The sequence below is a fragment of the Ursus maritimus genome, unplaced genomic scaffold (genome assembly GCF_017311325.1).
Source record: "Ursus maritimus isolate PB19 unplaced genomic scaffold, ASM1731132v1 scaffold_30, whole genome shotgun sequence".
NCBI lineage: Eukaryota > Metazoa > Chordata > Mammalia > Carnivora > Ursidae > Ursus > Ursus maritimus.
The window spans coordinates 30490080-30516012 of record NW_024425564.1 but is presented as its reverse complement, the minus strand read 5'-3'; the positions used below and the strand labels follow the sequence as shown (position 1 = coordinate 30516012).

Here is a 25933-nt window from a genome sequence, read left to right as displayed (position 1 = left end):
GAAAGAGAACACAGAGAAAGATGAGATGGGTCCACTGAAGTAGAAATACAGTATCACACAGTGAGGGAAGAAGAAAACATTGCTAGGCCTCTCATTTTACAGAACTGAAGTCCAGAGAAAGAAAAAGATTTGTACACCGACAGAGCTAGAATTAGAACCCAGGCCTTCTCTCAACACCAAGCTCCCCCAGCTATAGTTCTGCCTCACTGGCAAAGCCTAAACCATGTAAGAGACTAATGCGACGCTAAGAAATAAAGACATTCCAGAAAAAAAGGGGCAAAGAAAAAAAACAGTCACTCAAGAAATACAAATAGCCAATAAGCACTAGAAATACTGCTTAAGCACACTAATAGCAAGTGTTTAAACAATAATTATTTTTTTGTGTACCCCACTGACAAAAAAAAAGGACGAACAAAAGCCCTAGGTTGGCTGAAAGTATGGTAAGACTGGTATATCCCTTCTGGAAGGCTTTCTAGCAATACCTAGCAAACTTTAAAAAATATATATCCTTTGACCCAGCAATTCCACTTCTAGAAATTCACTTTAGAGAAACTAAGGGGACAAATATAAAGCAGAGGATGGTAAATCCGGCTGCATATCATAAGCACGTTAGAACAATCTCACTCATCACTATTAATAGAGTTTTTACTTCCAACAAACTGGTAGAGGGAATTGTTAGCCCTCAGAAATTTATAAATGAGTAATAAGGAAACGAAAGTTTGAGACTAAAAAGAAAGCAAGACAATATTTAAAGGTAATAAGAGGACTATAAAGTTTTTTCTCAAAAGGTGGAGGAATTCAAGTTTGATAAAGGGAAGAAAAATCACCAGTGGAAAGGGAGATACTGAAAACGATGAAAAGAAAAAAGAGAAATATCCTACAGTAATGTTACTTCCATGTGTGATTTATTGGGGAGGTTTTACAGTATCAAATACCCAGGTCCCATTCTGAATTAGAATCTCCGAGAGTGGAATTTAAGGACGTTAACGCAAAACCCTCCCCAGGTGATTCTACTAAACATCCCTGACTGAGATCCACCATTCATCCAGAGGTTCTCAATCTTGAGTGCTCACTGTATTCACCCGAGAAGCTTTTAAAAATTACCAACAATTGAGGGGTGCCTGGGTGGCTCAGTCAGTTAAGGGATCTGCCTTCAGCTCAAGTAGAGCTAATCCAGGGGTCCTAGGACTGAACCCTATGTCAGGCTCCTGGCTCAGTAGGGAGCGTGCTTCTCCCTCTGCCCTTCAAACCCCACCCCCACCCATGCACCTTTGAGCACTTTCTCTCTCTCAAATAAATAAATCTTTAAAAATATACCAACAATTCAGCTCCAGGGCAGTTGAATCAATCAGAGGGAACAGGGGCACCTGGCAGGCTCAGTGGGTAGAGGGTGGGACTCTTGATCTCAGGGTCATGAGTCCCAGTGTGGGACTCAAGATTACTTTTTTTTTGAAGATTTTATTTATTCATTTGAGACAGAAAGGTACAGAGAAAACATGAGCACGGGGAGAGGCAGGGGGAGAGGCAGAGGGAGAGGGAGAAGCAGGCTACCCACTGAACCACGAGCCCTACGTGAGCCTTGATTCCAGGATCCTGGGATCATCACCTGAGCTGAAGGCAGATGCTTAAACATCTGAGCCACACAGGTGCCCCTCGATATTACTTTAAAAAAAAAAAAAATCTTGGGGAACAGACCCTGGGAATTGATATTATTTTTTAAACTTTCCAGTAGTTCTCATGCATGTAACACATTGTATATCAAAGTCCTACACCAGTAGTTTTCATAGTTCTTGGTTTCCAGATCAGTATGATTAGCATTACTGGGAAATTTGGTAGAAATGAAAAGTCTTGGGCCCCACTCCAGACCTACTGAATCAGACACTTTGAGTAAAGCTCAGCAATATTTAACAAGCCCTCCGGGTGATCTTGACGCGCAATAAAGTTTGAAAATCATTATTCTAGAGTTATTCTTTCATAAAAATCATCTAGAATATTTCTCGAAAATACATGACCTCAGGGGACCTAGGTGGCTCAGTCAGTTAAGCGTCTGCCCTTCGCCTCAGGTCATGATCCCAGGGTCCTGGGATTGGCCCTGCATTGGGCTCCCTGCTCCCTCTCCCCGTGCCCCCCTCTCATGCTCTCTCTCACTACCTCTCTCTCTCTCTCAAATAAATAAATAAAATCTTTTAAAAAAATGCATTACCTCATCAGCTGATTTCAACAAGGGTGCCAAAAAAATCCACTGGGGGGAAAGAAGAGTCTTTTCAAAACATAGTGCTAGAACGACTGCATAGCCACATACAATGAAAAAAGTCGAAGCCCTACCTCACATTACATAAAAAATTTAATTCTAAATGGACCACAGACCTAAATTTGAAAGTTAACACTATAAAACTCTGAGAAGAAAACATAGATGTAAATCTGCATGATGTTAGATTAAGTATTATTGGTTTCTTAGTTATGACACCAAAAGCATAAGCAACAAAAGAAAAAAATATTGGACTTCAACAAAATTAGAAATTTGTATGCTTCAAAGGACACCATCAAGAAAGTAAAAGGACAAGTCATACAATGGGAGAAAATATTTGCAAATCATATGTCTCATAAACATCCAGTATCAGAATGCAATAAGCACACAAGTCAACAATAAAAGACAAATAACCCAATGTAAAGTACGACAAAAGATATGAACACGTATTTCTCCAAAGAAGGTATACAAATGACCAACAAGCACATGAAAAGATGTCAACGTCATTAACTATAAGGGAAATGCAAATCAAAACCACAATGACATACCACTCCATACCCACCAGGATGGCGAAAATAAAATTAAATAAATAAATGAATAAATAAATAAAAATAACAGCATTGACTATGATGGAGATTAGACTACCCAGAAAGAAAAAGGTTTAAGAACCAAGCCTTGAGGAACTCCAAATTTAACTGCCAAATATAAGAGAACCAGCCTATAATAGCGACAATCTGTGGGTGAGAAAAGGCAAAGGAAGAGAACATGTCAGAGGCCAACAAGGTCAGTGCTGCTTAAGTAGATGGAAAGAGAACGAAAATTAGATTTAGTGATATGGCATGATATGGAGAGGATGGTATTTCCACAGAACGATGGCGGCAACATTACTAAGAAACTAGGCTTGCCTTTCGGAACTTTCTAAAGCGTAACACTTCTTTCAAGCATAAAAGGTTTGAAATAAATGAGTACCTTGACTATCTGCAATTAGTCTCAAATCCTCTGGAAAGTCTGGAAAATAAAAACTGATTAGAAAAAGCAAGCTCCGACCAAGTTCACAAACCCACAGTAAGAACTCTTTAAAACTAGCTAGAAGAGATTAGACTTCATTAAAGACTGCTTTATACAGCACGGTGAATGATGTTCCCTACTACTTCCAACTTCTTACTGATTGGGTCAGGTGTTTACACCCACCATTATTTGCCAAGATGGTGATCGAGCGTCTGACTACAGTAAAAAACATTACCCAGGAACCAGCACTACAACACGTCTGCGTTATTCGAGTAATACCAACTACAAAACGGAAACCAGGCAATGAGATAGGTATACAGATCACCTTCCACCAGAAAAACACGTGTCGTCCCAGATTCACAGAGAGGTTTTATGAGAAAAAGGGAACAAAAGTGAAAAACCACAAGACATTGCCCCTTCTAGCCAACTTCAGTTTAAATTCTTGAAATACAGCTGTGTGAAAGCTACATAACTGCGAAAGCCTTGTCCCAGCCCACAAATTCAGCACAGAAAGTGGGAGAAAGAATGAAATTCGGTTAGACAATAAGGAACGAAGTCCCTTAAATATTCCTTGCAGCCCTGCAGCACCTAACGCCAACGACTCTGTCCTCAATTCAGGCAGCGCCACCCGCTTCCCAATTAATTCCCAGACCCCAGCTGGCAAGTCCCCTTTCAACTACGAAACAAACCTGTAAACGGCCCGAGAAAGACCGAAACTGGAGAAACAAGGCTCCACCATTAAAGAAGCTCTAGCCACACTCTGCCCCATACAGATCCACCCGCCACCCTTACCTAGAGATCAGGAAATAACATACCAGCCCAAAGTGAGAGAACCACACGCCGTTCTGCCGATACGGGAAACACTTCAGATGGAGCTCGCCATGACATATACGTCCCGCCACGTCTATTTGCGCATGCTCCGCGACGGTGGCCCGGAGAGGTCAAATTGAATCATCGCTGAAAGTGCGAGTTCGGGTTTAACTTATTTTGCTAAAGATTACGTTTGGAATTCCTTTGGTAGCAAGAGTTAATATAGACACCAAAACCTCAGGTTCTTAGAATCGATTAATAGCTGTCTTCTGCTGAGCTCTTACTATGTGTCAGCCACCGTATTAAGCGCTTAACATAAACATTATCTCCGAACTTCTTCTCCTTCTCCTTATTATTATTATTTTACAAAAGAGGAAACAGGGAGTGAGAGTACTTGCCAAAAGTTACTCTGCTAGTAGTGACAGTCCTCTGTGCTGAATTTAGTTTTGCCCAATTCTGAAATTACCTACTCTTTTCCTTACATTTTACTTTCTTCCTCAAAATTTTATGAAAAGAGGTCATATTGGAGAAGAGAGTAGAAAAGGACGAAGAACAGTTGCATTAAACAGTATTTATCATTTAACACCAAGCAAGGGATTTTTTTAATGCTTAGAAGGCAACTAAACTGTAAGGCAGTTTAGCAGAAAGAATTTTCATGGAATGTACTGGTTCTGACCTAGTTGCCTTCAATATGTTTTCTCACTTTATTATTTTTTACCCAAGATACTGTGCTTGACCTTGTTTACTGAAAGAGCATCTCCACTTTAAGAAATGAAGACAATTGGCCATGAAGAAGAAGACAGAAATCACAAGCTTTATGCCTAGTGCAATCCTTCTAATTACAGTGCCACCCTTTGCTCACCACATCCAAGAAAAAAATCCAAACTGTGACCTAGAATCCACAGCAGTCCTCGCCCGGCTGAATTAGAATTGTACCTTTATGTTGCCCCATCTCTTTCACTGTAATCCCGCTGCCTGGCACATAAACTTCCACTAAATGGCCTCTCCATAAGCATGCCCTAAGATCTAGTTGAGTTCACTTAAAGAAATTTTACTGAGTGCACACCACATGACCTCAAGCACGATGCTGGATATCAGAGCTAGAAAGGGAAAAAAGGCAACTTCCTCCCTCAAGGATACTTCAAGGATATCGTTTCGGTAGAGAAGAGCAATCTCTGTGGAAGATGAGTGCACAGGGACTTGTGGAGCGCAAAGGGGAGGTTCCTCCTTTTACATAAGGGCGTCAAGACTCCCCATGGGGGGAAGTAAGAGCAATGGAGGGAGGTATTCCAGGCGGGGAGAGAGTAAGAGCAAATGCATAGAGGCCTGAAGTATAAACTCTTGTATATTACAAAAGCGAAAAGAGTAAAGGGGAGTGATGGTAGACAAGGCTGGAGAGGGAAAATGCAGGGACTACATGAAGGTGAGCCTTGTTTGCTAAAACAGACATCAGACCTAATCTTGGATGAATTAGGTAGTGTGAAAGTGTCTGAGCAGGTGATCCTTTCAGGAGGATGGGTTTGAGGACAACACTTCAGACATGAATAAATATTGAAAACCTAAATGGTGTTGTTGGCTGTGAGGGATGGGGAAATGGTAAGGGAAAACGCTTTTAATATGAATCATTTCAAAAGCCAGTGACCCTACCTCTAGGAATTTATCTTACAGAAATGTTCACAGTTACACCAAATGACATATGTGCCAGGTTATTCTTTGAAACGTTGCTTGTAATAACAAAATACCAGAAACCCTCTCTGGCTTCTCAATAGGGAATGGTTAAATATATTTATGGTATCTATACAGCTCTTAAGAAAGAATAAGGTTGCTTTTAATGTACTATCCAAGACATTGGTTAAGTGGAAAAAGAAAGTTGCAACATTGTGTGCACAGTGTACAAGTACAGCTATTGGAATGTATATATATTGGCTACAGGAAGATTTACTCTTCCTGTATTCCCTTTTGTAACTTTTATTTTTGTACCATGCATATGTATTAATTATTTAAAAAATAAAGATACATTTTATAAATAAAATTAAAGTGGCACTTGATAATTTGTAATTTACTGGTTTATCTGTTTATTTTATAGTATCGAACTCTGATTTTCCTTTATGTTAATATTAAAATTATATGTCTTATTTATTTTGGTGAGATATACATAGCATAAAATTTACCATTTTTGCCATTTTTAAATGTACAATTCAGTAGCATTGAGTACATTCACATTTTCATGCAACCATTGCCAGAATTTTTTCATCCCCCCAAACTAATCTGTACTCATTCAATAGCTCCCCTTTTCTTCTTCCCCCGACCACCAGCAACTACAGTTCTGCTTTCTGAGTGTGTGAATTCAATGACTCTAGGAACCTTATATAAGTGGAATCATATAATATTTGTCCTTTTGTAACTAACTTGTTTTGCTTAACATAATGTCTTCAACCATGTCGATGTAGTCACATGTGTCAGAACTTCCTTTTTAAGGCTGAATAATATTCCGTTATATCTATATATCACATTTTGTTTATAAATTTTAAATCTCTATGCTTTGATTCTCAAATTAGATTGTAAACTTTGTAAGAATAGACACTCTACCTTATTGTTTTCTCAGCCCACAAATATAATATTAAATATAATATTAATTTGGTGGCAGACAAACCAATTTATGTGTACAAAGACACACTAAAAATGCAAGTGAATCCATAAAATAATAGTAAAGGCTAACAATTTTTGAGAACTTTTAAGTGTGTGCCAATAACCACAGTAAGCCCTCCGTGTGAATTATCAAACGGATTCATCACAATAACTCTATGAATAATCCTATTAATTAGTACTATTATTATTCTTTTATCCTCTTTTCTTAATAAGATTTATTTTTTTATTTGAGAGAGAGAATGAGAGCGAATGGGAGTAAGGAGCAGAGGGAGAAGGAGAGAAAAACTCAAGCAGACTCTGAGCTGAGCACGTGGAGCCTGAAGCAGGGCTTGATCTCACAACCCTGAGATCATGACCTGAGCCGAAACCAAAAGTCAGCCACTTATCCAACTGCACCACCCAGGGAACCCACTCTTATCCTCTTTTTACAGAGAAGAAAACTGAAGCATAGGTAGTCCTACTCTGGTCTTTTTTAGCAACTTTATATGAATACTTCAGAAGAAAGAAATTGTATACTAACATTGAAAATGCAAAAATTCACATAGAGATAAACATTGGAGAGAAAAAACAAAAATAAGGGAAATATACAATAAAATCTATAAGCCGTCAGTGATCAACTCCATTTTCTGTTTGTCTTTATAGTGAAACTTGAAGAGAAAATGTAGACAATAATGAAGTTAGAATTCTTACTATCTCAGCCACTAACCAAGAAAGAAAGAATGAAACATGAAAATTACAAACATTTAGGCACATGTATTTTAGTTTCAGCTTATGATCTGAGCCTTTCGTTAGTATACTTATAAATTTGTACCAATTGATGTCTTTTTATGAGAAATAAATCATGCACTTAATTCACCCTTGAAAAATGCTGAGAAATATAATGAAGTTTTCTGTGTAGAATATTAGATAAGTTTAGTAGAATGAAATTTTAAATGTATTAATCTATTTCTTATGAGATCAGAAAAGGATGAGTGTTCTCAATTTTTTAAGCTCAGCAGGCCAACACATATCACGTGAATGTATTATTATTTACATTAGCTTCCCATTGCATGTGACAGAAAGCTAGCTGATTTCATAAGCAAAAAGAATGAAGGGAGCACATGAAAATTGGTTCTAGACCCAGGGTCTTGGGTTGCATCTGATCAAGTGTCAGAGTAAACTCCCCAGCTAGAAACTATACAACCAAAGCAGTTTTTTAGGAAGCCTTTTCAGGTGTTGGTTCTCACAAAGGACTGAAGATCAGGAAATAAGTTAGGACATTATCACAGGATCTGAATACAAACCCAAGGAGAAAGATGGTGACAGTTGAGATAGAGGAGACAGAAAGTATGTCAAAAGAAAGTTTGCCCTCGGGGCGCCTGGGTGGCACAGCGGTTAAGCGTCTGCCTTCGGCTCAGGGAGTGATCCCCGCGTTATGGATCGAGCCCCACATCAGGCTCCTCCGCTATAAGCCTGCTTCTTTCTCTCCCACTCCCCCTGCTTGTGTTCCCTCTCTCGCTGGCTGTCTCTATCTCTGTCAAATAAATAAATAAAATCTTTAAAAAAAAAGAAAAGAAACTTTGCCCTCAATAGGTGAAGGCTTCAATGGCGAGGATAAAAAGGAAGGACACTGATATTCTTAAATAAACTGAAAAAAACATTATATAAAAACGTGATGTGAAATAAATTAACCTGCTGTTCGCTTTGAAAGAAACACTGAATTGTCTCCATGTCATCTAACCACTAGGGGTCAGAGTGCTATACTTGCAGTAATAGAAGCTACTCCTATCCGTTTGCGCAAATAGGTTTGGCCCAATTCTGTGATTAATTTTCCGTTTTGATTCTTCCACTCTTCGTATGAGTGGTTTGTGAGCTGTGCCTTTGGGCCAGGCCAGAGCACTGAGAGGCGCACATCCCCTTGCTGCAGGGTAGGTAACCCACTCTAGGCCAGGGTGAATTCCAGGCTTTCTGTCTGCCAGGAGAACCTGCAGCTGGAAGTTACTGAAACTACCAGGTGGAGAACACCTGCCTGGGGCCCAAGCTATTCCACAGGAAAGTAGATGTGAATGATGAGGGGAGAAATCAGTAAGTTCTGAGGACAACTATCAGGCCCCCTACAATCCAGCTTGCTTGAAGCTAGTTTACTTCTTCCTTTTTTTTTTTTTTAAGATTTTATTTATTTATTTATTTATTTATTTGACAGAGAGAGAGAGCAGAAGCAGGGGGAGTGGAAGGCAGAGGGGGGGAGAGAAGCAAGCTCCCCACAGAGCAAGGAGCCCCATGCGGGACTTGATCCCAGGACCCCAGGATCATGACCTAAGCTGAAGGCAGTCACTTAACCAATTGAACCACCCAGGCACCCAAAGCTAGGTTTACTTCTGAGCTCTTTAGTTTTGTAAATAGGTAAATTCCCCATTTTTATTTCTTAAGCTAACTTGAGTGGGTTTCTTTCACTTGCAACTGAAAGAGTATTAGCTAAATTCCTTGGTTTTACATATTCTCTTGATTAAAAAAAAAGATAATTTATATCTGTTGTCTAACTCCCTGATTGTTTATAAGTGTCTGTGGGAAAGAGACATAGGATGTTTTTTCTGTCTTTCAGTAATATGTGACCCGATATATGATAAATATACCGAGTCATAGAATAATAGACTTGCAGCGTATATAATGTACCAACAGCTGTTCTGAATTCTCAGACTAAAACAAAACAAAACAACAGACCACAATTTCTGCCCTCTTAAGAGTTTACATGCTAGCAGGTACAGATAGATGATACACAGTAAATATGACATAAATAAAAATTATATGTTCAAAGGTGATAAAAATGGCCAAAAATTCATAGCAAAGTAAGGATAACCAAGAGTGAAGTCCTGCAATTCTTAAAGCTGGTTGTCAGAGTAGGCTAATGGAGAAAAAGACGTTTAAACAAAGACTAAAGATGAGGAGGTTAGCCAAGGCATGTGTCCAGGAAGGGGGTACAGGGAAAAGCGACCTGCCAGTGGAAAGGCTCTAAAGGCTCTCACACCTGCCATGTTCAAGAGATAGCAGGAAGATCAGAGTGGTTTGAATGCAGTGAGTGTGTGAATGCATCAGTAATAAGAAAAGAGATCAGAGAGTCAATGGAACCAGATCAGGTACAGCTTTATGGGCCATAGCCAGAACCTTGGCTTTTCCTCTCAATGAAATGGGAGCCGTTAGAGCGTTATGAAGAGAGGAATGGCTCAAGGAGGTAAGTTAGAGTTAACCGTAATAATCCAGGGGAGCACAGATGGTGTCCTGGATCAGGCAGGTAGCAGCAGAGGTGATAAGAAGTAGTTAGATTCTGGACATATTTGAGGACACAGCCCATAGAATTCCCTATAGATTGGATCTAGATTATGAGGGGGAAAAAAGAGAGATAAGAGATGATAAAGTTTTTGGCCTCGAATACAAGAAGAATGAAATTACCACAATTCGGAATTGATTACTGAAGGGGGAGATCAGGAATTCAGGAGGTTTTTTAATTTGTTTTTTTTTTCTTTTACCTTTTATTACCATGTTTAATTTTGAAATAATTTCAAAATTTTTTAAAGTTGCAAAAAATAGTATAATGAATTTATGCATAACCTTTACCTAGCTTCCCCAGATATTAACATTTTATATAAATGAAGTACAACAATCAGCACCAAGAAATTAACATTGACATGATACTATTAACTGTCCCAGTCTGGGACACTTCCTTGTTCTTTCTTTGTCTTTTTTGACCCTGACACCTTTGAAAAATATTGATCAATTATTTTGTACAATGTCCCTCAATTTGAGTTGGTCTGATGTTCCCTCATAACTAAATTCAGGTATGAAATATTGGCAGTATTACTATAGAAGTGATGCCATGCCCCTGTCAGCCCATCACAAGCACAGAAACACGTGATGTTGGAATGTCTCACTAGTAATGATGTACTTTGAACACTTGATCTCTCCAATGGAAAGTTACTATCCTCCCCTTTGTTATTAGTAAATGCCTTGCGTGAAGATACTTTGAGAGTATATAAGTATCTTGTTTCTCAACATCCACTCATCCACTAATTTTAGTACCCCTTAATGATTCTTGTAAGTAACAATTATTACTGTGGTGTTTGCCAAATGATAATTTTCCATTTCCATCATTCCTTCTACTTTTATTATTAGATGAGCTGTTCCTTCCCATCATTTATTTATCTGCTCAATTATTTATTTATATTAATATGAACTCATAGATGTCTATTTTATTCTATGGCTTATAATCCATTACTACCATTATTTTGATGCTCCAAATATCCCAGATTTGGCCATTGGCCTTTGGGATGGCTTCTGTGTTCTTTTGACAAGTCTGTTTGGGGGGGGTGTTTTGTTTTTTCTTAGCACTTTCCTATATTTTGGAACCACAAGATGCTCCAGGCTCACCTTGTACTTTCTCTGCCCCTCGGAATCAGCCAATTCTTCAAGAAGTCATGGTCCCTTTAGTGAGAAGTGATATTCACAAACCAAGATGTGCGCACCAGGTACGCTCATTGCTAAAAGGCGTTGTTGCTTCAGAAGCTCAGTCTTGAACTTCTTAAGCTCGAGATACCTTTTAGGCATCCAAATGGATTGTTAACTTGGCAATTAGATGGATGATTCTGAAGTTCAGGTGAAAAGTTTGGGCTGCAGACATTAATTTGGGAGTCACTGGCATATAGCTGACATATGAAGCCCAAAGACTAGATGAGATTGGCTACGGAATGAACGTAAATAATGAAGAGAACCAAAGACCGAGGCCTGGTGCACTCCGATATCAAGATAAGGGAGAGGTTGCCTGGTTGGCTTAGTCAGTAGAGCATATGACTCTTGACTTTGGGTTCATGAGTTCAAGCCCCACCTTGGGTGTAGAGATTACTTGAAAAGATCTTAAAATTTTTAAAAAATAAAAAAATTAAAGATGAGGGAAAAGAGGAAGAGCCAGTAAAGAAAGCTGAGAAGGAGCAATCAGCAAGGTAGGAAGAAAACTAAGAATATGGTATCCCAAAAGCCAAATGATAAAGGTGCATCACAGAGGAGAGAACGCTCAACAGTGTCAGATGATGCTGATAGGTCAAGTAAGATAACTGAGAATTAATCATTGGATTGAGCAACTTGGAAGGACAGTTATGGTGGAGTGGTGTGGGTAGAAGTTGAATGAAGTGGATTCCAGGGTGAAGGATAGAAGGAAACTGGAGACAACAGGTATAGAAACCTCTGCAGATCTGCTGTGAAGAGGAGCAGAAATGTTGGACTGTAGTGGTGGAGAAAGTGGGTTCATAAAGGTTGACTGTTTTACATAACACTGTATGTTAACTACACTGGAATTAAAATAAAATTTAAAAAAGGGCTATTTTTTAAAGATAGGAGGAAACAAGAGATCATTATACGCTAAATAAGAACAATGCCATGGAGATGAAGAAATTGATGATATAGTACAAAGAGGTGGAAACCACTGAAATATATTCCTGGGGAAAGATAGTGACTTTTCTAAGCATTGTATCACAGTGCCTGAAATATAAATATTTGGGGAATAAGTAAAGGTTGTTCACCTAGCTTAAAAAATCTGATACATTTGGCTGATATCATTTTAAAAGCCAAAATTTAAAAAATATGACTTAAAACAAACAAACAAAGCTAGAGCATTCTAATGAGATTTGAGCAGTGACCATTAAGAGTCCATGAGGGTGGGCTGGCTGGGTGGCTCAGCTGGATGAGCGTTGGGTTCTTGATTTTGGCTCAGGTCACGATCTCAGGGTCCTGGGATCAGAGCCCTGTCTCCCGGGAGTCTGCTTCTCCCTGTCCCTCTTCCTCTGCCCCTCCCCCTGCCTGCACTCACTCTCTCTCTCTCTCTCTCTCTCAAATAAATAAATCTTTAAAAAAAAGAAAAGTCAACTAGGGGTGCCTGGCCAGCTCCGTTGGAAGAGCATGTAACTCTTGATCTCGGAGTCCTGAGTTTGAGCCCCACATTGCAGGGGGAGAGATTACTTAAAAATAAGTATATAAATAAGTAAACTTAAAAAAAAAAAAGTCAACTAAAATAGAGGTGCCTGGGTGGCTCAGTCAGAAGAACATGCCCTTGATCTCAGGGTTGTGAGTTTGAGCCCCACATTGGGTGGAGAGATGACATAAATAAATAAATAAATAAATAAATAAATAAATAAAACCTTGAAAAAAGGAGTCAATTAAAATATTATGCTGAAAATGCATTTCCCTGGCAAGTATCAGAATGTGGTCACTTCCAGGAAGATGTGGAAAAAAGAAAATCCTTTTTTTCCTTTTTAATCATAGGACATTCGTGGCCTATGGTTAAAAAAAAGAAAAATGCATCATTAATACCATTAGCCATATCTCTCACTGGTTTCTTTCCAAATATTTTCCTACCAGCGATAAATCTATAGGGGAAATTCAGAGATTTGCAATTCCACTGGGAACAAATGTCTCTGAGAGTGAAGAATAGAAATAATGAAGGCCACGGAGGGCTTTGCTCCTCAGAAACTCTGCCAGAGATTATGAGAATTTTATTCTCTGAAACTGCAGAGACACCAAGTTTACATCGAAACAGCTATGAGAGGAGGAAGAAGAGGGAGTATTCCATTTTATTTTATTCAGTTTTGGTGTATTTGGTTATTCTAAATTTCTCGAATAAACCCTGTTGGTGGTGGTGTTCATTCAAGGAGAGTTAAGAGCCAGATAAAAAGAAAAACTAAGCCAGGACAAAATAAAGGAAACAAGATTATTTTTGTCTTACTTTTTGTGTGTTCTCATAGTTACCCTCTATGATTTCTCAATAAATAATTTGTAAGGAGGCAGAAAAAAATGTTTAGTAAAAAGGCACTCAGTGAATAATTACAGCACTTATTTTCAAAGCATAGTTAATTATTTTATGCATAAATATGGGCAGAATTCATATCCTAAATGAATTTGCTCAAAGCAAAACTATACTCCCTGAAGTTGATTTGTTTTTACATAACCGTGATGTTTATTAGACAAGGACACATATAAATTTATTTTTATTTTATAATTTAATTTTTTATATTTTTTATGAGTTTATCTAATTGATTGTTGCTTATCTTAATTAATGGAAGGAAACAACAAAGTGATTAACCCAAAATAATCTAAAGTCTTTTATATTTGACTTTGAAAAAAGTTCAATATTTAGTAATGAGTGTGGAAAATTTTAATGTTCTAAGATATTTTTTTAAACTTCAGATAAAGCAGCAAAAACATACTGAGCAAAACCTTATTTAGCTCATAGCCTGGCCCTACACAAATTACACTTGCAATAAATAGGTGGTAATTAATCACCAAGAAATTTGTCAGCTTCCTTAGCTATCATTTAGCAACTATGTCAGAGAGTCATTGTTTTTCCTTATCCAGAAGAGCCTACTCTAATTCTGTGTGGTTCAGTTAGCCCTGGACTAGCTCAGCCTCTACTAGTGGGCAAGTGAGTAAGACCAGTTCAATCAGAACCTCGTATTTCTCTGACCCTAGTACTGGATTTCATGAGTACATACAACTCTGGCGAGGTCCATCAGCACATCCTATCCTCCCTGGCCATGGGTTCATGAGTGAGTATATGGTAACCACTGTGCATTGCCTGCCGCCATTTTTATAAAATACGACTATGCACTTTTGGCCCTGGTTGATCTCGAATTGACTTCTGGCCAAAATTGGGCCCATCAGAGTTCTTTCCCCATGATTTTGAAATTTAGACTAAGAACATCCAGTATCAGTTTGGCATGTCTTTAACAGAAGAATTGTATATTAGGGAGCTCCCATGTGACTATGAGAGAACAGAAAGCCTTCTAGAAGAAAGAAGCAGTCAGGTGGAGAGAAGCAGAGATGAAAAATGAAAAGAGAAGTCCTGATTCTGGTCCTCTTGAGGCTAGGCTGCATTCCTTTTTTTTTTTTCTTTGAAGAGAGCAAACTCACACACGCGTGCAAGCAGAAGGAGGGACAGAGGGAGAGGGCCAGGGAGAATCTTAAGCAGGCTCCACACCTCGAGCAGAGCCTGACACAGGGCTCACTCTAATGACCCTGAGATCATGACCGTGTCGAAATCAAGAGTCAGATGCTTAACTTACTGAGCCACCCAGGCACCTCAGCCGGGTTACATTCTTGACCCTTGGTCCTCCGAAAACACATTAGAATCATCATGCCAGTTTTTCTTTGAAGCTAGCTCCAGTTGGTTTCTCCTTCTCAGTCAAGAATCTTTATTAATTCTGCAGCCCCTGAAGGTAAGTAGAGGAGAAGGCAGATGACTATAGCGAGCCAGGGTTGGGAATTTGTAGGACAGAGAGAGGAGACAGAGAGAAGCAGGAAACGAAACTGAAGGTACCAGGAAGAACAAGGTCCAAGTGACTGAAAATGAGGATCAAGTTGGGTTTGAGAAGAAAGAGAATCGAAAATGGGCTATACCCAACTAGAAGACGGGAAAAGACTGGGGAACTGGAGGGCAGGGTTAGATGAGTTTGCTGCTTTGTGAGAGTCAGGAATGGAGAGGAAGGATGTGGTCTCAAAGTGAGATACCAAAGGTAGAAAAGTCCCAAATTGTAACAAGGTCCAGGATGTGGCTAGGAGAGGGGGCTGTTGCAAGGAAGCAAGGGTTGGAGTAGAGGTTCAGGAACTCTGGCAGTAAGAGACATAACATACAATTTACCTGGGAAAGTGGCCGTAGTTACGTAGAGAAGAACATGAACCAAAGCCCTTTGTGTATGTGTTTGTTAGAAATACAGGCAATTGACAGGATGAACATGATATTGGAGATTTTAATTCTCCAGTGTCAATAATGAGAGACGGAGTACATGAAGTATTGTGCAAAGGGTTGTGACATCTTCAATACAGATATTTGGAATCAATTAAATGAAGTCGAAGATCTCTATTTATAGTACATACAAAATAGTCTCTAGGCCATTACTTGTGATAAAAACAACACTTAATAATACCAGTATAAAACAAAAAATGTAATTACATGAAAAAATTTTAAATTTTCCTAAATAATGGACTTACTAAAGAGAAAATTAAGAACACAATAAAAGTCTGTTTTAAAATAATATTAAAAGGACATCAACACTTCTTCACAACGTTATTATGTAATTCCTTGAAAATAATAATAATAAAGGACTTCTCAAAAGCTTTGAAATGCAGGAAAACTCTTCTTAGAAAAACTATAGGCTTTTAAATTATTTTATTACTAACAGACAACTAAATAAACATTCAATTTAAGATCTTAGAAAGAAAATTTGTAAATCCTGAATGAAGTAAAACTAAAACAGATGTAAGTAAATCAGAAATTGAAAATGCATGGGGTGCCTGGGTGGCTCAGTTGGTTAAGCATCTGACTCTTGATTTCGGCTTAGGTCTTGATCTCAGAGTCCTGAGATGGAGTCCCACACCGGGCTCCACTCTGGGGCATGGAGCCTGCTTAAGATTCTCTCTCCCTGGGACACCTGGGTGGCTCAGTTGGTTGAGTGGCTGCCTTCAGTTGAAGTTATGATCCCAGGGTTCTGGGATTGAGTTCTGTATGGGGCTCCCTGCTCAGTGGGGAGACTGCTTCTCCCTCTGCCTTTGCCTGCCGCTCCCCCTGCTTGTGCTCTCTCTCTCTCTGACAAAGAAATAAATAACATCTTAAAAAAAACTCTCTCCCTCTGCCCCTCCCCTTCTAAAAAACTAAAAAAAAAAAAAAAGGAAATGCATTTGACAAAAACAAAAGCTGATTTTTAAGAGATCAATGTAATGAACAAATGACATATAATAGAGCAAAGAGAGAAAAACACAATTACTAGAAATAAGAAGACAAATATGGCAAACAAATCAAAAGGAAGATAAAAAATAAATAAGAAAAAAATAATAAAAAATAAGAATAAATAAAAGAGAAAATTATAAGGGAAAATAGGGGCACCTGGCTGGCTCAGTGGAGCAGGCAACTCTTGATCTAGCGGTTGTGAGTTCAAGCCCCACATTGAGTGTAGAGATTACTTAAAAATAAAATCTTTAAAAAAAAACTATAAAGGAAAATAACGAACATTATTACAGTTTTTGTAGAAATCAGGAAATGTTCATCTAATTCAGTTTTTAAAATACCAGAAAAACCTGAAAAATAATCCAATGTTCTTCAACCAGTAAATTATTAACTGTATGGGGCATACATACAATAGAATACGATTCAGCAAGAAAAATGAATGAACCCTTAAGGCACACAACAATATGGGTGAATCTCAAATACATTACGCTACATGAAAAAAGTCAGATTTTAGTGGCTACATATTGTATAATTAATTCCATCTGTATCACACTCTGCAAAAGTAAAACCATAGAGACAGAAAACAGATCATTGATTGACAGGAACTGGGGGCAGGGGGAAGAGTTGGCTATAAAGGCCTGACTGGCTCAGTCAGTGGAGCTCGCAACTCTTGATCTCGGGATTATGGGTTCCAGTCCCATGCTGGGTGTAGAGATTACTTAAAATCTTTAAAAAAATAAAGGCACAAGGAAACATTTTCAACACTTGAAAATGTTTCCTTGTGCCTTGCTAGTGGTGGCTGTTACGCATTTGTTGAAACTGTTAGAATTGTACATTAAAGCGACCCCTGGGTGGCTCAGTTGGTTAAGCATCTGATTCCTGGTTTTATCTCAGGTCATGATCTCAGGGTCCTGGGGTCGCTCCCCGAGCTGGGCTCTGAGCTCAGTACAGTTTGCTGGAGATTCTCTGCTCCTCCCCTGCTCTCTCTCTCTCTCAAATAAATAAATAAAATCATAAAAAAAGAACTGTATACTAAAAATGGTGAATTTTATTGTATGTGTATAATACCTGAATAACATGGCTTTTAAAATTTTTTAATGGAGAAACTATTAGAGAATAATGCTAAAAAGAACAGGTAAAAAGTGCTTTTATAAGAAAATATTACATAACAATAAAAATTTAAATAATGTGTTGATGGTATGAAAACAGAAAGCTAAATCAAAAGAAAAAAATTAGAGACACCAGACATAGACATATAGGTAATAGCTTATTACTAACTCTTCCTTTTCCTCCTTTCCTCCCCATCTCTCCCTTTGTCTTCCCTGCCCTGCCCTGCCCTTCCTGAACAACTTTGAGAAAAAGTCATTAGACTGAGAGTATAAAGTAAGAGAGCCACTCCGGAAAAGAATTTGGCCATTTGTTAAAAGATGAAACATGTCCTTACCGCATGAACCATCAATCCCATTCCTGGACTTTCATCCCAGAGAAACAAAACTTGTGTTCATACGAAAACACGTACACAACCATTCACAATAGCTTTGTCTGTAGTTCCCCACACTGGAAATAACCCACATGTCCTTCCATAGGTGAATGGTTAAACAAACCACAGTACATCCATACTATGGATATTACTCAGTAGTGGTGACCCAGAGTGGGATGTCCAAGTCAGAGGTGGGTGAAAAGGATATCGATGTAGGATAGCACCAGTATCAGCCAGGCACAAAGTATCAGAGCTCCGGCAGAGTAGGAATAGTGTCTGCCAAGGCGGGCAGGATGTAAGATTCTAGGTGGGGTGAGGAGGGCTCTATGACAAGGGAAGAGGCATGGCGGCCATAATGAAAGATTTGCTACATACAGGAGGATTAAGCAGATAAGTTAGTATATGCATCATAACAGGACCCAAGCTTCTTACTGTCAAAGACAATTAGAGAGAGGAAAATAAGGGGCACCTGACTGGCTCAGTTTGCAGAATATGTGACACTTGATCTCAGGGTCATTAGTTTGGGCCCCACATTGGGCATAGAGATGACTTAAAAAAAAATAGGAAAATAAGAATGAACCCTTTGGTATTGGATTTGAAATGGAGATTACAGTATAAACTTGTTTTTAATATGTAATAGTAGATATAGAGGTAAATACGAATGTGTATATATGTGTGTATACACAATGTATGTATATATACCAAATTTTCTTAGGTAAAACATGTTCAAATTTTAGGAGGGATCATGCATCAGGTGAAAGTGGATTTAGAGCCTCAAATAGTTTCAGCCAGCACCCATCTCTCTCAGCCTCTTGGCTCTATCATTCATCTTGACTTCATCTTCATTGTCAGACTCTCTACAAGGTGTCAAGATGGCTGTCATTAGCTTCAAGGCCGATTTCCAGATTCAAGCCCAGAAGAAAACGAAAAAATTTGCTTTTCACTCAACAATCTAAAAAAAAGTCTCTCTGCGTGGTATTATTGGCTCTGACTGGATCTTGTGCCTGCCTTTGTATTATCAGGATGGCAAGGAGAATGCAATGCATTGATTGGCTAAGGCTGAGCCACACCCACCCCTGGAAGCAGGGGTGGAATGAGCTTCTCTCTAAAGCATCAGGATTGGTTGCGTGGGACAGAATGGTTCCATTGAGGAAAATTAGGAAACTTTTGTTAGAAGAATGATGAACAGGTGCTGGGTAGCAAAATGGATTTTCACTATTCAATTTGTTTCTTGACATTCCCACATACCCTTCTTCCCATACACATGCTTTAGAACATGCCCACACTTCCATACCGGAATACCATATGCAATCAAAACACAATCACTTCGTCCTGAAAATAGGACAACGCAAAGTTCTGTCTCGTGGCTCCGTTGAAATACTTGTCGAAGTTCTCTGGGTGACTTCCTTTAACCCCGCAAAGCCCGGCTTAAATGACAAAAGCAACTCAATGTGTATGGTTAATAATGTGTATGGTTAATAATGGTAATACAAAGAACCAAACACTGTGTCGGCCATGGAAGTGCAACCATCAGGTCCGCTCTCAAGAAAGGACATCTGTTCAGCTGTAGAAGAGGGCAGCTAACTAACAGCCTTCATCAGCAGCACCTTCAGGACCCACCCAGCTTCTCCCCGGAGGCCACGCTTTTCCTGGGCATCCCTCCCAGGCAATGATTAAGCATGACAGGCTTATTCCTATCTAGCCGCTTCTGCACAAGGCAGATGACTGTAACTGCAATTTTGCTGTAGAGCTGTCCATTGCACTGACTTAGGCTTTGTATGATCTGTGTAGCCAACCGAAGGCTTTGCCCACCCACTCCAACTTGCTCCCCTTTATCCTTTACAGACACTACTCCTGATAAATCTCTTTTTCAGAGTATCTTTTAGAGTATCAATTTTCCTATGGATCCTCCCCCCACCCCCTAATAAACTTTTTGCATTTCTAACTTCATCACCATCTGCTTTCCAATAGACTGGAATTGACACAACACTATTCCCAGTATCAAAGTACCTGGGGAACAGAATCAGGAATAACAGTGGAGTACTGAGGAGCACCTGACTGCCTCAGTCAGTTGAGCATGTGACCCCTCTTTTTTTTTTTTAAGGTTTATTATTTATTTGAGAGAGAGAGAGCGAGCGAGCATGTGAGCAGGGGGCAGGGGGAGGGCAAAGGCAGAGGGAGAGAAAGGGAGTGAAGCAGACTCCCCACTGAGCTCAGAGTCCAAGGCTGAGCTCAATCTCACGACCTTGAGATCATGACCCTGAGATCATGACCTAAGCCGAAATCAAGAATCAGATGCTTAACTGATTGAGCCACCCAGGTGCCCCAAGTATGTAACTCTTGATTGTAAGTTCCAGCCCCACACTGGGCATAGAGATTACTTAAAAATAAAAAATCTTTTTTTTTAAGATTTTATTTATTTATTTGACAGAAATAGAGACAGCCAGCAAGAGAGGGAACACAAGCAGGGGGAGTGGGAGAGGAAGAAGCAGGCTCACAACAGAGGAGCCTGATGTGGGGCTCGATCCATAACGCGGGGATCACGCCCTGAGCCGAAGGCAGATGCTTAACGACTGCGCCACCCAGGTGCCCCTTAAAAATTAAAAAAAAATCTTAAAAAAAAAAAAAGTGGAGTAGTGATCTGTCCGTCATCTTGGTTTTTTGTTACCCAGCCCCCATCAACACTTCTTTGGAAAAAAGACAAGTAGAAAAAAATATACAGTTGTCTCCAATCCATAGCATGCATCATATACTGCTGGACATTAATAGCAAGGTCCCTGATCTTGGAAGTAAAGTAATTTACCAAAACAGTCCCTTTTCCTCCAAGGCCACATTTAAGATAGACATTGGGGAGGGTTTCCCTTCCTGAGGTTACACCTCCTCAGCTACTAACAGTATGACAAGAGACTTAGGGGTGAAATGATCACTAGTCTTTATGCCACACTTGGAGTTTCATTAGCTCTTGCTTCCGCGCAATTCTCTGAGCTAATAACCAAAGCCGGACAACTCGTCAAGTCTAGAACTGGACCTATGGGCTTCTGTTTCTTAGCAGCAAACTCCAGTGCTCTGTTCTTCTTCTATAACCCTTAGCTTAATGGCTTCATCTCTACATCTGTCTTATGAAATTCAAAATGATGTTCTCGGATAGGCAGGTGAGGCTAATCTGCTCCAGGCCTGTGTTCCTGCCACAGTTTGTAATTGGTAACTGCCCACTTTGTCAGACAGAAGTACGTTAGGAGACCTGGTTGGATGGCACCTGTGGGATCAGGAGCATTTTAAAAATATTGATTCTAGCTCTTAGATATCAGATTGAGCCACTTTCAACCTAAGCCCTCCTTTATGGAGCACCATCACATAGGCCACAGGAAACAGCCAACGCACTCTCAAATTCCTCCATTGTTGTACTGTATCTTTTAACATTCCATCCTTTGGCAATGAATAGTCCTAGTCCCAAGATAAAATACATGGTAGTCATCTGACCAGCTCTTTCCTACTTCAAGTTAAGGGCTATAAGAATGACCAACTTTCCAGTCTAGGAAAGAGGGGTGTTCACTCTTTTTTTCTTTTTTAAAGATCTTATTTCTTTATTTGTCAGGGAGAGAAAGAGAGCACAAGCAGGAAGAGCTGCAGGCAGGGGGAGAAGCAGGCTCCCCGCTGAGTAAGGAGCCTGATGCAGAACTCGATCCTAAGACCCTGGGATCACGACCTAAGCCGAAGGCAGACACTTAACCAACTGAGCCACCCAGGCATCCCATGGTGGAGGGGTGTTCATTGTTACAGAAACTATCCTTAACTTAGATAATTCTACAGCTGAGTGTCTCTTACACTCCAGTTTTCATATGAGTTGTGTCATCATTTAGAACTTCTTTCTAGTTGCCAGTGACAAAAACCACAACCGAAATTGGCTTAAGGAAAGAAAGATAAGCTATCGGCTTATGGTACTGAAAAGTCTTAAGATCTTTAGGGGCAGCTGGCTGACTCAGTCAGTAGAGCATGCAACTCTTGATCTTGGGGTCATGAGTTTGAGCCCCACATTGGGTGTAGAGATTACCTAAATAAATAAACTTTAAAAAAAGAAGAAGAAGAAGAAAAGAAAAGATCCGGCATCAATCAAGGCTGGGTTCAGCAGAAGGTTAAACCAAAGTGTCATCAGGAAATACCATCTAAATATTTGCCTTGAGAAGATTGGGCTTGTTCTCTGACCCCATGAGAGAACTATCTCTAGAATCACCTTCCCAGTTCAATTCAATAACAAAAAAATTTGTTAAGGTGTGCTTTTCAACAATCCCAGCAAAAAGCCTCATCTCTTTTTATTAGCTTGATTGGGTTACGTAACTGTCCCTGAACAAATTCACTCTGGCCAGGAGAATGTAATATTCTAATTAGCCAGACTGAGTCCCATGAATTCTATTTTTTTTAATAACAGCTTTATTGAAATATAATTCACATACCATAAAATTCACCCCACATGAACCCTTAGGAAGTAGGACACTGAATGAATAACACCTAGAGCACCTGGACTGAAAATTCTGGAGGCAAGATATCCCAGAACAAAATGGGCACTGTTATTAAAAGAAGGGTGAGTGGAGTCTGGCCACCAAAAACTGAGTTTCAGTTATGTGAACTTATTTTATAGGGATCCCATCTCACATATTACAGCTTTGTATAGTTAACACTTATCTCCTGGGTTGTTTCCCACATGAAGCACCCTATGAGACTTGGCCTAAAACAACTTATTCATTGCTTTTCTACAAATGTTCAAAAAGTCTTAGGTTCCAGGTTTATATCCACAGCTCTTCCCAGCTCCGTGTTTCCTGTATTGTTGACACACGCTAAAAAAAAAAAGTCTTATGAATTTCCTTATTTAAAACTCACTTTGGGGGCGCCTAGGTAGCTCAGTTGGTTGAGTGCCCAACTCTCGGTTTCTGCTCAGGTCACCATCTCCGCATTATGAGATCGAGCCCCGAGTTGGGCTCCACGCACTCAGCCCGGAGTGTGCTTAAGAGATTCTCTCTCTTTCTCTCCCTCCGCCTCTCCCCTTTCCCTCACTCGTAGGACCAGCCCTGGCATGTGCGCACCCTCTCTCTCTCCCTCTCTCTCTCTCTCTCTCTCAAATAAATAAATAAAGTCCTTTTTTTTTTTTTTTTGAAGAATAAACAGTCAATTTTATTGGGCTCAGACCAGGAGTCTGTGGGTCTTGAGGACTTCTGTGTATTTGTCAGTTTTCTTCTCCACATTCTTGTCGGCCTGTTTCCATAGCCTCATAAGCTGCTTTTCCTTCTGCTAATGGATCTTGGTCTTCTCCTTCCTCTTCTCTTCCAGGGTGGCTGTTACTGCCTGGTACTTCCAGCCAACCTGGTGAGCCAGGCGCCCCAGGTAAGCAAACTTCCACGTGGGCTTCAGGTGCACCACCTTGAGGACAACAGGAACCACCATCCGCTTTTTCTTGTCATGGGGGGCGGGAGCCCATCAAACACCTTGAAGTGGTCCAGGGCAGCCTGGCCTCGCTTGGTCTTGTGGAGCAGCATGTCTCCCACTGTCCGCCAGAAGATGGGTGTTCCGAAGTGGTAGGGGCCGCGGGATGGGTTGGTGTTCATGTGCTTGTGGAGGAAGGCCAGGTACTTCAACTTGATTCTGTAGAAATTGCCAGAAATCTTAATGCCCTCACAGCGCACGACTACGACTTCTGGCCCAGAAGCACCTGTTTGGCCACGATGGTCTGCAGGCAGCCCAGGAGATGGCCTCGGCCATCCAGCACCATGACCTGCCCCTCCACCATCTTTGGCAGCTGCCCGGAAAAGCTAAATAAAGTCTTTTAAAAAAACAGAAATCACTTTGGGGGCACCTGGCTGGCTCAGTCGGTAGAGCATGCAACTCTTGATCTCGGGGTTGTGAGTTCAAACCCCATGCTGGGTGTAGAGACTACTTAAAAATAAAATCTTTAAAAAAAAACCTCACTTTTTAAATTCAAGTCATAGTGTTAATTCTGTAATTCTCCAGCAACATTCTGGGAAGGCTGTGTGGTTGATGGAGAAATAACTGTATCAGGGCTTCCCAGTCAGGTCTCTATGACCAGCACAGATGCACAGGTGCACATAATGTAAGATAAGGACGGAGAGCACAGACATGGAATCAGACAGCCCTAGCAAATCCTAGTATCCTGCTTCCTGAAGCAATGAATTTGGACAAGTCACTTAAAGTCCCTCAACTTCAACTTTTCCAACCTGGAAAGGGCCCAGCAGAATAGCTTCTACAAAGAAGGGTGGCGAGAAGAAAAAGGGCCATCAACGAGGTAGTGACCAGAGAATATACCATCGATATTCACAAGCACGTCCATGGAGTGGGTTTCAAGAAGTGTGCCCCTCAGGTACTCAAAGAGATCCAGAAATTTGCCATAAAGGAGATGGGAACTCCAGATGTGCACATGACACCAGGCTCAACAAAGCTGTCTGGGCCAAAGGCATAAGGAATGTTCCATACCATATCCATGTGCTGTTGTCCAGAAAATGTAACGAGGATGAAGTTTCACCAAACAAGCTCTACACATTGGTTACCTATGTACCTGTCACCACTTTCAAAAATCTAGTTAATGGATGAGAACTAATCGCTGATTGTCAAATAAAGGTATACAACTGAAGAAAAAATTCCTCAACGTCAATTTCCTAACTGGAAAATTGGGTAATGATATCCCAAATGACAGTGACAAAGATGATAAACGAGATGATGTGTATGTGTAAGGAGAAGCAGGAAATAACATTCTCTTGAATTACTCTTGGCTCTAGTACATGAGTTTAGAAGAAATACTTTGATGGGCTTCTTTGACCTAAGACCCCAAGATTCAAGCTCTGCTGTCAAAGTAGACTGCCTTCTAGGAAGGGGGAATCCATTCACTGAAGGCCTTTTGCTTTTCCGAATGCTGAAGAGGGTCTGGATAGACAACGTGTGATGGTTAGGAGCTGAGGGATGGAGTAAATCTGAGGAAGAAAAAAAGAATTAGAGATGTTGGTGTTGAAGGGGTGTTAGGATGTGCTGGAGCTGGCTTCTATTGGCTTCCTAGGACTGATCCTTGGCATCTCCTTCCAGCTCTGTGTTTGGTCATACTGTGTTGGTAGTATGAAATTAACCATGGTGAGAATATTTATACCATGGCACCTGGCAAGCCTACAAACGAGCCCCTCCCACCTTCCAAAGACCTGCTTAGTAAGTATTTACAGCACAACACTGGATGAAATATCCCCATGTCATTAGGGTACCTGGGTGGCTCAGTTGGTTAAGCGTCCGACTCTTGATCTCAGCTCAGGTCTTGATCTCAGGGTGGTGAGTTCAAGCCCCACATGGGGCTCCACATTGGGCATGGAGCCTATTTAGAAAAAAAAAAAACAAAGTGGAAAAAAATCCCAAAAAACCAGAACTATCCCTATGTCAGAGCAACAGGGATATCTAGGGGAGATTTTTTTTTTTTTTCAGATTGTTTACTTCTCATTCTTCCCTTGACATCTTTAGTAAAGTCCCTTTTATTCACTATCGGCTTATGCAAGTAAATTCTTGAAGGAGATGAGGACAAGGGCATAACTGTTATCTAAGTACTGATAAATGGTAGCAATAATTGCCTTTATTATTCATGACAACCATAACAAATGGTGCTTTTCTTCCCCCATGAGAGCACTAACGTAGCTGCCTTCCTCAGGTACAACAGATTTCTTTTCACCTGCTTCCTGGCAGAACATAGCTCAGGACCCCCAATTATGAGAGGCCATGGTTCCATTTGAGTCCCGTGTGAGCAGGGATGCACTCTCTGAGGTAATGACAAGTAAGCTGAAGTCTAGAATAAGAAACCAAGGGAGAAAAAGAGTGGGAGGAAGCAAGCAAAAGCATTCCAGGCAGAGACAATTGCAGCTTCAAGGGCCCCAAGGCAGGGAGAAGGACAGGTGAGAGTGGAAAGTATGAATGGGCAGAGAGTGGCCAGAGATGAGGGTTCCACATAGACAGAGATCAGATA

General features: G+C 40.2%; 1 protein-coding gene and 2 pseudogenes across 3 annotated transcripts in view; 1 reads left to right on the top strand and 2 right to left on the bottom strand.

Annotated features, from left to right (window-relative positions):
- Positions 1 to 4173, bottom strand: part of CDKAL1 (CDK5 regulatory subunit associated protein 1 like 1) — a 624642-nt gene extending 620469 nt beyond the window's left edge. Inside the window, exons 1-2 of one of the 3 annotated variants that reach the window (XM_040645106.1) lie at positions 4072 to 4136; positions 3218 to 3256 (exon numbers count right to left, since the gene is read on the bottom strand). Coding sequence is in view for 1 of the 3 variants with exons in the window: in XM_008707717.2 (XP_008705939.1) it covers positions 4072 to 4144 (73 nt within the window). In the remaining 2 variants the exon portion in view is untranslated. Of the gene's footprint in view, positions 1 to 3217; positions 3257 to 3945; positions 4048 to 4071 lie in introns of those variants that run through there. The other 2 variants (XM_008707717.2, XM_008707718.2) reach the window with 2 other exon arrangements.
- An 18892-nt stretch (positions 4174 to 23065) lies between these two features.
- Positions 23066 to 23773, bottom strand: LOC103678367 (annotated as a pseudogene).
- A 229-nt stretch (positions 23774 to 24002) lies between these two features.
- Positions 24003 to 24531, top strand: LOC121106092 (annotated as a pseudogene).
- The last annotated feature ends 1402 nt before the right edge of the window (positions 24532 to 25933 follow it).